Source organism: Podarcis tiliguerta (assembly GCF_965153285.1).
Source record: "Podarcis tiliguerta genome assembly, chromosome: 10".
Lineage (NCBI taxonomy): Eukaryota > Metazoa > Chordata > Lepidosauria > Squamata > Lacertidae > Podarcis > Podarcis tiliguerta.
In genome coordinates, this window is record NC_139543.1 from 3,289,796 (window position 1) to 3,306,402 (window position 16,607).

The following is a 16,607-nucleotide window of genomic DNA, read 5'->3' on the forward strand; positions in this document are numbered from 1 at the left end:
GAGTTTTGTTTTGTTTTTATTCTTGCTTTTATCACGTATCTTGTGTTCATATATTGTATTTCTATGCTGTAAACCGCCCTGAGACTAAAGGGCGATATTAAATAAAAATAAAAGGTGTTTAATTCGCGCGGGTTTTATCGAAAAGCAGCGTTTAGATGGTGGGGCTCCCGGGGTTCGCGTGCGGCAGCTGAGGCGAGGGCGCGAGAGGGGGCTCCTCTGAGGGGGCAGTTTCGGGCCTCAATGGTGTTTCTTACTGTGGCTCCTGACATCGGCCGTCCTCCCGAAGTCTAGCCGCACCGATGGTCGGGTAGGTTACGCAGGCGGACGAGGCTTCGGCAGCCCTGGGACTCGCCTGACGGGAAACGGGCCAGCCGGGGCCTTCCCCCTACTCGAAGCCGGCCCAGCCGCCCTCGCCTTTGCCGCGGCGGCTCCTTTAAAACATCGTGAGAGCCTCCGGTTTCATAGAGGCAAGAAAGGGAAGAGTAGGGCTCCAGCTGCTGCTGGCGAAACGCCAATTCCCCGGTTCCTCTCGATAAACAATGCGGGAAAACGCAAGGAAGGTGAGCGCTGCAGACCCCGCTCGCTGCGTCCTCCCAGCCGGTAGGAAAGCGCTCGGAAATGCGGTGCGTATTGCGGTTTAAACTGCGTCCATGACGCCCCAATGTCGAATTCAGCGAGGCCTCGATTCGAAACAGCATGAATTTCGGGGCGACTTTGGGACTCTCTCGCGCGCGCACCCTCCGTGATCCCGGGGGGGAAGGCTAACGTTCTGGATGCTAACGGGCATCTGTGGCCATAGGAGCCAACTCCGAGGAGCCACAGGGGCTTCGGTCCCCGCAAAGTGAATGGGCATTGCCGCCATTCAAATGGAGAGCCTGCATTGTGTCATGTGATCACTTGTGGGGCGGGGCTTACCTGGGCTCCCCCAATATTCCGTTCCAGTTGGCGCCCCTGCCTGTCACTTCTGACAAAAAGTAGTTCGAAAGCAACCCAGAAGCGAGCTCCTCCGTACACGTCTACTTGCGCACATCTATAATGTCTGCCTCTCCCTTGAGGGAGATTCTCGCGATATCTCGGCGCAGACTTCTATTAGCTGGAGAAATTGAGAGGTATTTCCTCCTCTCCCCTTCAGGGAAGTCCCGCGATACTGCTTTGGCGCCCCGCCCCCGGGAGAGCGGAAGTGATGCTGGGTGAGCTCGCCGCTCTTCTCGCCCAAAGAGCGAGCGGCCTTCGGCGACGGGAGCCGCGAAGTCTCGCGAGAGCCGCTTTTGAGTGACACTCGGGTCCATCCTTCCGCCGGCGCCGGGCTCGCTCGCTCTTCCCCACCTACCTCACGGCCCCCTCATGGGGCCTGTCGGCGGGTCTGCGCCGCCTCCGCGTCCTCCGCTCCCTCCAGCCGTCGCCGTCTGAGGAAGCGCCGCGGCGGACGAGAGGCGAAGGCGGGCTGCGGGGGCCTCGCCACATCCCCCGCCCCAGCTCCGGGCGCCGCCCGGCGAGGAATGAGGTGGAACCATCGGTGAGGGGGGGTCCGCCGGGGTGGGGGAGAGGGGACGTGATTGGCTCGTGCGGAGGCGCGCAGGCGGGCGCGCAGGTTCCGCGCTTCTCTCGCCCCTTGGAGGCCGTCGCGGCGGAGCCTCGAACTTCAACGGCTCTTTCGCGACGGGCGCGGGGGGGGGGGAGGGGCAGAAGGCTCTGAGGGGGAGAAGCCGGGAGCGCAGAAGAGTGAGAAATAGGGCGGCAGGAGGAGCTCTCCTGCGTGGGCCTGACGAGGCAGACAGCTGTCGCCACAGGATAGCATCACCGAGTTGGAAGGGACCCCCGAGGGTCATCTAGTCCAACCCCCAGCCATGATGCGGGAATCTCAGCTAAAGCAGCCATGGCAGGTGGCCACCCAACCTCTGCTTAAAAACCTCCAGGGAAGGAGAGTCCACCCCTCTGGTGGGAGTCCTTTCTGCTGTCATACATCTCTTCCAAGGAAGGAGATGAGCTTTGGGACAGTATCTTGAAGCCATTGGTCCTGGTGGGGCAGGTGCCTGCTTGCATCTGCTCCTGCTAGAGAACTGTTGGAGGATGTAGATTACTGGCATGTATGTATGTGCTCCTCCACAACTTTTTTGTTGTTGAGTGTGTGCTTAAATGTAAAAAAAAAAAAACAACCCCACAACAAAACATGCATTAAAAGATAAGGAACTTCGGTTTTGTACCCATCACAGTCCCTGCACTGATAGCTGCAGGACTGACTGTAAGGCTGTGCTTACTTACCTCATATGATTTATATCCCACAACTTTAACACAATTAAGGCTTCCAGGGCAGCTAATAAAGTAGAAAGAAACACAAAGTACCATTTAAAATAAATACTATTATTAAAATAAATACTATTAAAATAAATACTAACACAGCAAATTAAAAAAACAACAAATCAAAACATTTAATAGCCAATTTAAATTGCTTTCCCATCTCTGCTCTAAGGTATCTAAATTGCCTGGTATCTAAATATTAGTAATTTGGTCTCTAGGCGAGCCTCCTTGGGGAGGGCATTCGAAAGCTGAGGACTCGCCACAAAAAAGCTCATCTACTTAACACAGTGTTTGAAAAGAGATGTATTTGTTGCCGACTTCAAATAATGTTTTTCATGTATTGCTATGTTATTATTACATTTTTATCCAGCCCTACTTCCAATAAGCTAAAGATGGCACACACACTTCTCTTTCCACCTCCGAACAACACAATGAGGTGACTTGCTGAAGGACACCCATTAAGTAAGCCCCTGACTCTCCAGTTCTAGTCCAACATTGTAACCACTACAACCTATGCTAGTTTCACTAACATTGTAAACCAGCCCCACCCCCATATCATAAATGCTAACACTGGAAAAACACATTAGATATTCACTGACAGTCACAATCCATTCCTGCTTAGGTAGTATTTCAAGCCACCATACAAATAAGAAGTCAACGTGATTATCCTGTCTTTGATTGTACACTTCCTCTGACACATCTTTTGGTAATGTAATTTACATAACAGGACACTTTACACTGGCAAAGTTATTAAAATCAAAATGTAACACCTAGTTTTAATCCTGCCCATTCTAATGTGCAAATTCTTTTACTCATTGCTGTAAAGTTTTTGTTTTTAAGCATTTATATGAATGCTTTTAGAAATTGGTTGGTATTTGTATCTGTATATTTTATTCATTATACAGCATCATTTTATGCTTATATTGTGTGTCATTATGTGTACTGTTAGTAGACGAGCAGGATATAAGTTTTGAGAAATATTTGAGCACCAGATTTAGGGTGATGTCGGTGGTTTCCCAAGGCGCCAAGCTGAAGGGGAATTTCCTTCCTCATCATTAACATTTTTGACAGATTGTCTTATGCTTTAGGGGTGGCCATTTGGCATCAGGCAAGCTGACACCCTGGCCAGTCCGCCACTGCACATTCATGTGGTTGATACACTATAGCTACAATGGTAATCTGGGGTGGGGGCAAACCTTCAAAGAAACCAGTGATCTTTAAATAGTGGAGCACCCCCCTTGCTTTTTTAAAGAATTGCATGAGTGCTCCTGTACCATTTACAGGGAAGTGCTTTCCTTTATAGAAATAAAAACATTAGAACTTTGAAAATAATGTTATGTGGGCATGAATGGACAAAGTGGGACAATGTCCCTCACTGGCAGTTCCACCTGTCACAGAAGCTGTGACTTCGCAAACTGAAAGAAAAAAGGTTTACTCCTGTGAGAGTCAGTGTGGTGTAGTGGTTAGAGTATTTGTAGGTCTACGACCTGGGAGACCCAGATTCAAATCCCCACTCAGCCAAGAAGTTCACTGGGTGTATAATAATACTAATAAAAAATGTACTATTTATACGCCGCCTATCTGGCTGGGTTTCCCCAGCCACTCTGTCCTATACATACCGAAACTTAAGTCCCACTGTGCTGTCTGTATGACCTGTTTTGCTATGGCTAGTTACAACTTTCCAAATACCACAAACTGCAAAAAGAACCAACTAAATTATGAAAAAATAAATAAAGTGCTGTTGCATTGGAAAAAATATGACTAGTCATTCTGTTTTTGTGCCCATAACCCAGGTTCCAGGAGCCATGTGGTGAATAGCTTTTCTATCTCAGTTGCTAACACTAGAGTACATATTAAAATGCTTCCTCTGGCTGGGGAGTAAAATGATAATTATATTTTAATGTTTCAGAATATGGGAACACACATGCCACACATCTTGCAAGTAATGACATTGTGTTTACATTACGCAACAAACACTTTGTCCACTTCTTTATTTTAGAAATGAGTTGCACAATTGAGAAGGCCCTAGCTGATGCAAAAGCACTAGTGGAGCGACTGAGAGAACATGATAATGCAGCAGAAGCTCTGATTGAACAAACTACGGCACTCAACAAACGAGTGGAAGCAATGAAGCAGGTGTGTGGTCTCTTGTTAATTGTTCCTATTTGGAAATAGACTGTTTAAATGTGACCATTTAAGATTATTTGCAGTGGCCTAGGGAGCAAAATGAATTACACAGCCAGTTAAATGTTTAATAAGGCGTTTGAATTAGTTGATGTAATCTGTGTGTTGTGTGTGCGAGAGAGAGAGAGAGAGAGAGGACCTTCAGCTTTTTGCATAGACCATATTTTTCGCCCTATAGGACGCACTTTTCCCCCTCCAAAAATGAAGGGGAAATGTGTGTGCGTCCTATGGGGCGAATGCCTCTCCAGGCTTCAGGAAGCTATCCGCTAGCCGTGGGAGACGCAGCTCTCCCACGGCTAGCGGAGAGCTTGCCTGCACCCAGAAGCTTGGGGCGCGCTGAGCTCAGCAAGCCCCAAGCTTCGGGCTTCGCGCAGCACTCCGCTAGCTGTGGGAGAGCCGCACGACTTCGCGCAGCTCTCCCACAGCTTGCAGATAGCAGCCTGTTCTGGGGGCTGGGGGGGAAATAATTTTTTTTCTTTATTCCCCCCCCCCCAAAAAAAAACCTAGGTGCGTCCTATGGGCCGGTGCGTCCTATGGGGTGAAAAATACGGTAAATTTCAGACCAGTTTAAGTAATGTAGTGTTGTATAGTCTTGCAAAATCTTATGGATCCACACTTGAAGCCTAGAGATTCTTTTGCATTATGTTGTTCAACTTCGATTAGATTTTCCTTGTATCAATCATATGTAAATACATTAAATTTTTGGCAGGCACTCGGACTTTTAAACTCATTTTTCTGCAAAAAAAAAATCTCTCTAACACATATTTTAATAATAATTATAATTATCCAGTGGTACCTTGGGTTACATACGCTTCAGGTTACATACGCTTCAGGTTAATGACCCAGAAATAGTGCTTCAGGTTAAGAACTTTGCTTCAGGATGAGAACAGAAATTGTGCTCTGGCGGCACAGCAGCAGCAGGAGGCCCCCATTAGCTAAAGTGGTGCTTCAGGTTAAGAACAGTTTCAGGTTAAGTACGGACCTCCGGAAAGAATTAAGTACTTAACCCAAGGTATCACTGTAATTTATTTATACCCCACCCATCTGGCTGGGTTTCCCTAGCAACTCTTTTTTAAAGCTTCAATAGACTCTTTTACCTACTGGGACTTGCATCTGAACACTCTACTGTTGTTTTCCATTAGAATTCATAGAATCATACAGTTGGAAGAGACCACAAGGGTCATCGAGTCCAACCCCCTGCCAAGCAGGAAACACCATCAGAGCACTCCTGACATATGGCTGTCAAATTCTTGTCCTTTATTTAATTTTTTAAAATTAAACTATATTTATGCCTTGCCTTTCCATCCATGAAGGCTCATAAATGGCTTAATAGTATTAAACCTAGAATTAAAACAGCAATATAAAAAGAGAATAACAATCTACAGCACAACATGGGCATAGAAACAATCAATAAGCTGTTATCTGCAAATACCTTTCTAACAGCAGCATTGCAACCTGCTACCTAAACCACATTCATGCAAGAACCTAGTGAGCTCTTTGGAAGGTATTTTTGCTGAGAGAAACATATATACTGTGCTTATTTTGCATATATTTAAGTTATAATCTAATAGTCACAGGCATTTTTGTATGTGTTTCATTTCCATCCATCACCCCTGCCACACCCATAGGTAAGTATGCCAGCCAGCTGAAAATAACAGTTCATACATGTACTGTAGCATAAGGGTGGTGGGCCCATTCTGATGGCCATCCCTCAGAGACTGATGGAACCTGATGCATGTCTGAATGCTCTGGGGGATTTTTCTAGTAGAGAAAGGTGATCTTGTTGAAGCCCTGGTCTTGCTATGGCAGTGTTTCTCAAACTTGAGTCTCTAGCTGTTGTTTTACTACAAATTCCATCATCCCTAGCTAGCAGGATCAGTGGTCAGGGATGACCCAAGTTTGAGAAACACTGTGCTATGGAATGGCAAGAAGAATGGGTGATTGACACAATCATTCCTGAGTGTCCTCTCCAGTGTTTTGGAGCTCAAGCAGCTCCTTGATACTCTGAGAGGCTCTAGACTATAAAGCAGGCTGGACAAAGCCTGGAGAACAAGTGGCGCAAGTTTTGCTGTGAAGCTGACCAAACAGAGTGTAGGCAGCATACAGCTGCAGACACTGATTTAACCATGTTTTGCAGATGAACATTTTAATACTGTGTATGCCAATAAGGTGGTTTTTGAGCCAAAAAGCTACAATGATGTTCAGAATTTACCTAAGCACCAAGCTGGTATAAAGCTATGAACTCCGAGATAGCTTATTTAAAAGAGCATAACACTTGATCTCTTGTACCACAAACCCCAGATATGAGACTTATTGATTCTAAATGGGTTTATAGAGTTAAAGTGAATGACAAAAATGAAGTTGTAAGGTACAAGGCTAGATTAGTTGCTAGGAGTTTTCAACAAATTCCAGGCGAAGATGATGATTCGTGTTATTCACCAAGTGTAAAATATGAAACAGTTAAGCTTTTGTTAAAAGATGCATCACAACGTGGACATTCTGCTTATCACTTAGATATAAAAACTGCATATTTGTTTGCAGATTTAAAATAACAAATTTTTATGCGTGTTCCTGAAGTCATAGACGCCGCTGAAGGTTTGGTATGCAAATTAAACAAATCCCTTTATGGTCTGCACCAGAGTGGAAGGAATTGGCACCAAACTTTAACAAAAGAATTGCTCGATATTGGTTTTTCACAAGGAAAGGCAGACAATTGTGTGTTCATAAAGGAAAGGGCAAACTCTGTAACAAAAATATGTGTGTATGTAGATGACGTGTTAATTTCTACAAAAACTAAACAGGAATATGAACAGGTAGTATCACAGTTACAGAAGAAATTTGATGTGGTGGAATTAGGCATAGCTAAAAATTACTTATCCATGCAAATTGAGAAAGGCAAAAATGGATCTTTTCTGGTTCATCAAACTGCAAAAATTGATGATCTGGTTGAAATGCTATGTTTAGAAAATGCAAATGGGAAGGAAACGCCTATGGTGTGTGGTTTCATATTTACAGGTGAAGATAAGCCATTTCCTAACAAAACTTTGTATCGTTCTGCTATAGGCAAGCTAAATTTCATTCAAAGAATCTCAAGACCAGATATAACTTATGCTTTTCACTTTCTTGCAAAATTTGTGGAAAAGCCCACTACACAATGTTTCTCTGCTCTTAAGAGAGTGGTAATGTACCTTAAACATACCAAACATTATAGGTTGCAGTTTACAACAAGTATTGACAAAGGTTTTGAAATTTTCTGTGATGCATCTCATGCAGTAGAACAAAATAATTGCAGGGGTGTGCCTGGTATGGTGTTTTGTTATAACAGTTGTCCATTTGAATGGAAGTCCCAGACACAAATCATTATTTGTCTCTCCACAACCGAGAGTGAATTATGTGCATGCATTCAGGCCACTCGTGATGTAGAATGGTATCTGCAAATATTTGCAGACCTGCAGGTGCAAGTAACACTACCAGTAAAAGTTTACCTTGATTCCCAGAGTGGACTCGCTATCCTATGTTCAGAAACCAATATGCAGCGCACTAAAGTCTTAAGATTGCATTTACAGTTTGTAAAGAAACTAATTGCTGATGAAATGATTGTATTTCAATACAAGGTGACAATCAAATTGCAGACATTTTTACTAAAGCACTTCCAAAGGTTACACATGAAAGACATGTACAAAACATGCTTTATGTTTTTGTTCCACAATGATGAACCGCAGGCGAAATGTTGAATGGTTTCTTTAAATGTAAAGGTTCTTCATTGTTCCACCCAATGTGTATGTCTTTAAGGGGCCAGAGCAAGGGCCAGAGCAAAATAACGAGACCCAGCTTTACAGCTGTGAAATATAGCAGGTGCTGCTGAGTTGTATTGATTAAGCTGTGTCAGCAATTGGGTGTAGTATATAAGGAGCAGCACCTAGCTCCTCTCCCATTACCCTGGGGGATGGGTTGGTGGTTGGGTCTGGTTTGTTGTTGATGTATTTAGTGTATAAGGAGTTTTTGTTTTTGTAATTAAAACCTTGTTTAAGTTATTTTTGAGTCCCTTTTTAATGCATGGTCTCCCGAGCAAGCTCTCTGCAGTGCTACTATACTGCAAATAGCCAACATTAACAACCCTTTTCCCCATAAGATAAAGGGGAGCGTTTGGTGAAAGGATACTTCAGAGTACAACCCTGAGTACAATTATGGAAATACCACAATATTATGCAGTACAGCATGCCAATTTTGAAAAATTTGCCTACTTTCAGTACCAAGAAGAAATTCAAGAACTTAATGAAGTAGCAAGACATAGGCCCCGCTCTTCACTGGTACTGGGAATCCAGCAGGAAAACAGGCAGATCAGGGAACTACAGCAAGAAAATAAAGGTGAGTAAGCATTCACTCTATAAGGAGATTCTGCACCATTTACATAGTTTATAATGTAAGTTCCAGTAACTGAATCCCAAGGATTGTTCATTAACTTTAAAACATTTCATTGAATAATCATTTGTTTACTACCACTGTTACTACTACTACATCTGAGGTGCATATACACTGTTAAGCCATTAAAAGGTCTGAAGCAATAGGTGGATGCTGCTTTGAAGATAGATGGGATGGGAGCCTGATTGGACTGAAAGCTCTAAGGAAATCAAGATTCTGCAGATGCGTGGATAGCTAGAGACTAGTAGTAAAAATGCTCACTACCCAAGATAAAAGCAGATGATGATGATGATGATTTATTTGTAACCCTTCCATCTGATGGGGTCAGACACAATACAGATTGGATGGGTAAAAAGTTCATGGACATATGCTTATAATGTATTAATGCTAACAACTAGATATTTGGGCTTTCAGCGAAAGCCTGCATTCGCCCCATAGGACGCACACACATTTCCCCTTCATTTTTGGAGGGGGGAAGTGCGTCCTATAGGGCGAAAAATACTGTAATTAACACTTTGAAAACCTACTTTAAAATACTTTAATTTTTTCTGTGTGACAGTATTGGTGTAACTCTTATCAGATTGAATAGAAACTGCTTCCACATCTGGGTTTTAGGAACTAGGGGTAATAGTGATGGAATGATTGAACATGTGGTCTACTGTTGCTAAAGAAATTATCTGAATACAGAAAATTTAAAAGGGGGGTAATTAGCAAATCTTCTACATGTAACTTGCAACTTGCATGCATTTAACCTGTGCACATTCAGCTTTACACGCTTGGGGGATGGAGAAAGGGACAGGAGGCCGACGTCTGGGGGGAAATAAGCTACCGTTGAACCCAATGTGCTTTCACCAGTGGTGTCCAAACTTTTTTCAAAGAGGGCCAGATTTGATGAAGTGAAGGGTCATGAGGGCCAACCAAAGGACCAACCAAAGTTGTTAACCTTTTTTTTTTGGATTGAAATTGAGCCCCAGGAACCCCAGAAAATAAACTGCCACAGGGGCCAGATTAAACCGACCACCGGGCCGGATGAGACCCCCAAAACGGACTTTGGGCATGCCTGGCTTTCACTATATGCAATTTTGACTTTACACTCTAGCCCTGGAACATAACCCCCATGTAAGAGTTGCCTGTAGGTAGTTGTTTGGTTTGATTAAACATGTTGCCACTTATATTAATGGTGTACCAACACACGTTTGCTTATCTGTTTGTTGTAGTCCTAGACACCATCAATTCATAGTATCAGAAATTTGGGTTGGTTTCATATATCCACCCCCCAATTAATTAATACTATGGCAACTATAATGAAATGGGTAGTTCTCCAGTAGTGTAACCAGTCTGAGCAATATAGTGGATTGTTTGTATACAATATTAGCCTGCTCAGAGCAATGGACATTACTAACGTTGGGCAATTCATTTCCATGGGGCTACTCTGAGTATAATTCAGTTGGAATTGACACAAGCAGAAGCACCTGCTATGTTTAGATAGAGTTTCCTGTGCACAAGTGAAATGTGTTGAACTTATTTCGACAGAATTACGTACTTCTCTTGAAGAACACCAATCTGCCTTGGAGCTAATAATGAGCAAATACAGAGAGCAGATGTTTAGGCTGCTCATGGCCAGTAAAAAGGATGATCCAGGTATAATAATGAAGTTAAAGGAGCAGCACTCTAAGGTAGTATGCCTTTTAAAATTCTCTAAGCCTTTTGCAGTACTAATGTTTTACCTTCTGATTTATGCACCTTCAGTAGTTTTAACTTCAGACTTTACTTTTTTACTCCAAGACTAGAGCTGCATGGCCAAGACTCATTTCCAGATCTTCACCCTCTTCTACTTCACATTGGCATTGGGGGAAAAAGATTTGCAAAGTAGTAGGTGATAGCAGGAGGAGTACTTAATACTTTTCCCATCAACTACTTTTGCTTGTAACTCCTGATTTCACCTAGCCAGGATTCCAGACTTGTACACATCTAAACAAGTTTAACTGCATACCATGAATAGGTTTGGTGGCATACTGAAGACATATTGAAGACTACAAAATAACCTGAAGTAGTCAATATAATGCTAACTCTCCAAAGAGCTAAATGGAAACTTCAGTTTGTCTAAAGGCCAGTGTATTAGATAGAATACACTGCCCAAAGAACTGGTTTGTTTTTCTCAGGGCTGATAACCCAATAGAATGCTGTTAGCCTACGCACTTGCTTACTGAAGCTAATTTAACAGATTTGTTTCCTCAGTTTCCAATCACCTTTTGAATGACTTATTTAATGTTCCTCCTGAAATGATGTGCTACATGTTCATTGCAAAGTGTGATGAGGTGCTTTAATTGCTCAAAAAATGGAATGCAACTCCTGTTTGAACACTATGTCATTGATACCCCAAGACCCTTGCACATAGAAGTATAGTGTACCATCATGGAGAAGGCAGTTGTTCATAATGTGTGTTCTCCTGAAGGTGGTTCTAAAACCATGGTTCCTAATGTAGGACACATGGCCCACGGGGGGGGGGGGAATTTGATTTTTTATGGGGGGCAATTCGAGAATGAGTTAGACCAAGTTAATGGCCTTTTAGGCTTCCTCCACATGAATAGGAGTTCACTTTTTGAATAATAAAAATTATATGTCATGAGAGGGCATCAGGATTTTAGAGATGCTTAGGTGGTGCATGAGCAAAAAACCGGTTGGGAACCACTGCTCTAAGAAAAACCCTACTGGATATGAAGAATGGGAAGAAATACTTTTGGAATAGTAATATTACCAATAAACCTGTGGTTTATTGTGTTGGAAAGACTTATAATAAAATATTGAAATAAAAAAATCTTATGCTTTTCATAAACTTTTATTATTTACAACTCAGTTGGCATTTTAAATTTGAAATGTTACTAGTGGTTTTTACTTTTATTCTTTTGGTTTAGGAGCTACAAGAACATGTGGACCAAATCACAGAAATGGCAGCAGTCATGCGAAAGGCCATTGAAATTGATGAACAGCAGGGTTGCAAAGAACAGGAACGCATTTTTCAGCTTGAGGTAAATATTCAATTCTATGGAAATTCAAAAAATAAGTGATACTTCTAAACTGATGAATTCAGATCATTAGTAAATGACAGAACTCATTTTCGGAATCATTTTCCGAATGAAATTGGTCACACAATTTACCTTAAAATGCATTTTTAATTACATTTGGTAGTCATCTCTTATGTAGTAAACAGACTTACTTTATTGTGTAAAAAACACCATTTGGCATCTTGATTCTAGGGGCTGGCTTTCATTGCAGTGGCCCAAGTAATGGCTTCTGCTGCTGCTGTTGCTGTAAGCTTATTTTTAGTCTTATGATTGTTTCCAGTAGCATATTCTGGGAAAGAATTTATTGTGTAACCTCATGGGAAACCTAGTTCCTTAAAGCATGTTCTGGAGTAGAGCTCAAGACAACATAGGAATTGGACTTTACCTGTGTTTTCCAAATTTTTTCCTTTTAAGTGCTTGAAATAATTTAATATATTCCCTCCATAATGTCTTCTCTGTTCAAATATTATTTCATGCTTTACTGTGCTACATTTAAAAGCATTGTGTCCTTGCTTACAGCAGGAAAACAAAGGACTGAGAGAGATCCTGCAAATAACTAGAGAATCATTCCTGAATCTCAAAGATGACACATCAGAAAGTACATCTCTGTCAGCATTAGTAACGAACAGCGACTTGAGCCTGAGGAAGAGTTGAAGATCCTATGGAAATTTTGTATGGCCAACTGCACATAAGATCATAAAGTATCAGGGTTCACTTGTCAAGCGGCTGTTTCCCAATGCAGCCTTGACAAGATAATGCATTCTAAATTAGATGACAATTTGATACTTTTTATACCATGTACAGTACATTCAGATTTATTTAAAATTGTCATTACTGCCCAATATTGATTACCGGAAACATAATTTCTGAAGGAAACTAGCTAACATCCGTTAAAGTTTTAAAAACAGCACCACCCGGAACAGCTGCAAAACTACACACATGTATTTAGAAGGTTCAAACTACTCCTATAGGGTGCTTAGAAATATACATAAAAACAGAAGTTCCTGCTCTCTCGGGCACATTCACAACATCATCTACCCACATACTTATTCCATTCATGGACTGAACTTGAAGAAAATCAGTTGTTTTGAACAGTACTGATTGTCTTACACCTTTAGTCTCTATCTGCTTCAAGTCATGTGACATTTTACAAATGGGTTGTATTTAAGAAAAATAAAAAACAAGGTACCAAATAAATTAATGCATTGTCTTTTTTTTTAGGTACAATTCTTTTGTAAAATATTGTAATCTCTCTAGTGAGGAAGGGAGAAAGTTGGGTTTTTCTTGCTTGTAGGAAAGATTGCAACAATTATTAATACCTGTACACATTGGTAATCTAAATAGAAAGAAATGTTGGGAGTCCAGGGAAATAGATCTATTTCACTTCACCAAATAGTGGGTTTAAAAATACACAGCTTGCTTTTCAGCTGTAAATAAATCAAACCTAGCAAGCCCCACACCTACTTGTAGACAAGGAAGTAATCTAATGAACTTGAGATTCTAAATCCACTATCATGTGGTCTCTATACTATATTCATTTTTCAAAGAAATATAGAAAGTACATAATTTTTCAGAATATTTTTCTAGATCAATAATAATTTTGCTCAGCTACCGTATTTAGTGTGAAGCACTTCATTTTCTTCCACTATAAATTAAACACAGAGGCTTGGATTCAGTAGCTGTCTATGGCGTTAATGTGTGTGCCCTCTAGGTTTCCCACTACAGCTCCCTATACCCTCTGGGAAGTCACTTCCGAAGAGTTTTCAGAATGGTGTGTGCAGGGCTGCAGCCGAGAATGGGTTCCCGTTCCCCTGGGGTTTCCAGTTGTGCATGACACACTTTGGGATCCAAGCCCAAATACAGAAGCTACTCATCTTCTAAAACAAGTTGAAGTTTCAGTAATATTTTTTTGAAGCACCTGGAACATTATTTCTGTGTGTCAGTCTTCTGACAGATGAGAGATGCCAAAAAATAACATTGTGGAACAATAAGATTAATTTGCTCTGATATACACAACTTTGACCATTTGTCAACCAGAAACAAATATTAGATATTTGATAAGAAATCCCATTCTTCAAGCAGCATGATGGGCTGCAGTTATTTCTTAAGTACTTTGCAGAACGCTCCTGTGTCTGAGAGGTATGCTATTCTAGTAGTCATGTACCAGACAAAGGAAATTTTAAAATGAACAGTTTACGGAGGCAAAGCTTCAAGAAGCAGCATGAGATACATCCTTGAGGAAATCTAGAGCTAAATCTGGACAATTTAGAAACATGTAGAAAAGCGGTACTTAACTTGGCCTCAATTTATAAGCAAAGTAGTAGCTACACTTTATTCATAATACAATATTTTGTTTAGATTGTATTCACAAATGGTGCAGTGCACACTCATTTAATAAAACTACTTCACCTGCACTATCAGCCCAAATAGTAGCCAGTTGGAATATCTGTTTAATCCTAAACATTTGCAATGACATATCTAGGCATAGGGCTGGATTGTTTTGATGCTAAAAACATAGCTTTTGAAAATACAAGCTGGTCAAAATATGTGACTTCTATTTCAACTTTATTTTAAACATTTTGTCCTTTATCTCAATCTATTTAGTCTGCTCTGGTGTATGCGGTTAATTGTGGTAGGCACTAAAGCAACTTTAAAATAATTGACAAATGAACATAATTTATTATTAGCGCAATGGAAAGGAACTTGTTTATAATTTGTGCTTAGAAATTTTATAATCTGACTTTCTCAAACAAATTGTTTATCAAATAAATATTAGCCTAAGCACAAACCTTTTGTATACATTTTTTTTCTTCCAGGTGGACAAGAGTGGAATTTCTGGAAGCTCTACTTAATCCTCTGTAAATTATGAAATATTTATGTAAATAGTTTAACAAAAACTTATTTTCATTATATTTGGAGTGTAAAATACTGACTTCTTGCTCTCAAAATGCAGTCTTCTCCAAGCTTGTGGAATGGATGTAGTAGTAAACTCACCAGTAATTCTGTACAGAAAAAGAGGCTTGACTAATGATTTGTAACTGTAAATTATTGTGATTGTCTAGTTCAGATTTCCGGTTGTCTTGAGTATTATTCTTTTGCATGCCCAAAGCAGCATAACTTTCTTGAAATGTGGCATGAGTTTTCCTTATATCATTATTTTTGTAAGGCAGATGCCTGTAATGACCTTGAAATGCATCCTGTACAGTAAACTTATTTTTGCCAGTATTTTGGGTCAGGTAGATGTTTAAACCATTCAAGTTTTGTCAAAGGCCAACATGAAGTGTCTGTTCTGGTACAGCTGCCTCAGCTCCTGGCAACCAGCACCCCCTGGCCAGCTCCAGAGGCACCATTCCTCTGGGGAGTTTATAGCCAGAGCTGCTGCAACGAACAGCTGTGCAAACCTTTGGGAGGCAGAAACACAAGAGGGCATCAGAGGAGGAAAGAGGGACAGAGGCCAGTGTTGCCATGGCCCTCCTGACCATTGTACACTGGTTGGAAACCACTGCTTTAAGAGGCCCATCAGCTTGAGAAGGACATTTTTTTTCAGTGGTGGCACCAGTTGCAGTATTCCATTGTCAAGAAGCAGCTGGAAAAGGCATGCAGAGACCACAGCCCTGTTTACCATAACACCCCACCCCAGATACTCACCAAGCCTGCTGTGGCCTGGAACTGGTTGTATAAAGTGCAGGTGGCCAATTGCTGAATGGACACAGCTATGGAAAAACTCCATCAGAACTTGGTGGCTGCCCACAAAAACAAGCCCTGCCACAAGTGTTAGGCCACCACCACTGGTGCTGGCAAATGGACTTAATCCCTTTGGGTTACCCCTCAGAAGAGTCACAGGACAGGAGTGCCACTCATCTTGACTTCCAACCACCATGAAGTTTGCACCAAGATAGACTAGGGGGCTGAGGTCAGCAGGTTCAGATGAACCTGGGTGAGAGGCAGGAGAATGAGAGGGGTTGAGTGGGTAGGTGTGATGGAAGAAGGGGTGTGCAGTACAATCAGTATGCAATTATGGCATTGATATTGTTACATAGCACTTTATGAGATGTTGCTAGCATGTTACTCACTAGCACACACCTTGTAGCATTTATATGAAATCCCAGTTTGCATATTGTAATGGATTGTATGTTTGGGGGGGTCATGGGTTGGGTTGTTTTTACCATTTTAATGTTTTTTATATCCTGTAACCCCCTTTGGTACTGTCTAGTAAAATGTTGATAAATACAAAATAACTCCACCTTTCTGGTTCCCCCCTCCAACCCCTTTAGTGGTCCCCTAAAGACTTTTTATTCTGCTAAATGTTTTAATATGCACTTTATCTGATGTTAAAACAACTGAACGCCATTTTGTAAACATTTTTATTGCAAAACTGCCTTTGAGAAATTGCCCTAAAATGTTGGGATAGAAATAAAGAAGTGCGACCAGTAACCATGAAATGCAATATATGTAGTAGATTTAAGGACAGAGTTTGAGAGGCCATCAACTAATACCCCAATGGGACACTGATGCGCATTTGATCCTAATGCGCAGGAAGTTTCTATACAGAAGCCCGTCACTGCTGCAGTAGTTACATATTCACTTACCTTGCAAAGCAGGAATTGTATTTGCCATTCCTTCACTTGGAAAAACACA

At 41.6% G+C, this 16,607-nt stretch overlaps 3 protein-coding genes across 9 annotated transcripts in view; 2 read left to right on the forward strand and 1 right to left on the reverse strand.

The window, feature by feature from the left end:
- The window catches only part of INTS13 (integrator complex subunit 13), a gene marked incomplete at its 5' end in the record, with an annotated part of 29,403 nt that extends 27,888 nt beyond the window's left edge, over window positions 1-1,515 (reverse strand). For 2 of the 5 annotated variants that reach the window (XM_083399634.1, XM_083399633.1), the window contains one exon: window positions 1,331-1,464. In XM_083399634.1, coding sequence (XP_083255760.1) covers window positions 1,331-1,464 — 134 coding nt within the window. Of the gene's footprint in view, window positions 1-254; window positions 457-915 lie in introns of those variants that run through there. The other 3 variants (XM_083399636.1, XM_083399635.1, XM_083399637.1) reach the window with 2 other exon arrangements.
- STK38L (serine/threonine kinase 38 like) overlaps window positions 1-16,607 on the forward strand; it is a gene marked incomplete at its 5' end in the record, with an annotated part of 336,575 nt that overhangs the window by 219,158 nt on the left and 100,810 nt on the right. The window lies entirely within an intron of this gene.
- FGFR1OP2 (FGFR1 oncogene partner 2) lies at window positions 1,373-16,403 on the forward strand. 3 transcript variants are annotated; one of them, XM_083400101.1, is made up of 6 exons: window positions 1,373-1,516; window positions 4,298-4,434; window positions 8,733-8,850; window positions 10,438-10,580; window positions 11,820-11,933; window positions 12,489-16,403. In XM_083400101.1, exons 2-6 carry the CDS (start codon window positions 4,300-4,302, stop codon window positions 12,621-12,623), a joined length of 645 nt encoding a protein of 214 aa, XP_083256227.1. In that variant the 5' UTR covers window positions 1,373-1,516; window positions 4,298-4,299; the 3' UTR covers window positions 12,624-16,403. The 3 variants fall into 3 exon arrangements, with proteins under 3 accessions (XP_083256227.1, XP_083256229.1, XP_083256228.1); XM_083400103.1 differs by having other exon boundaries at window positions 12,492-16,403; XM_083400102.1 differs by lacking the exon at window positions 1,373-1,516 and adding an exon at window positions 2,943-3,004.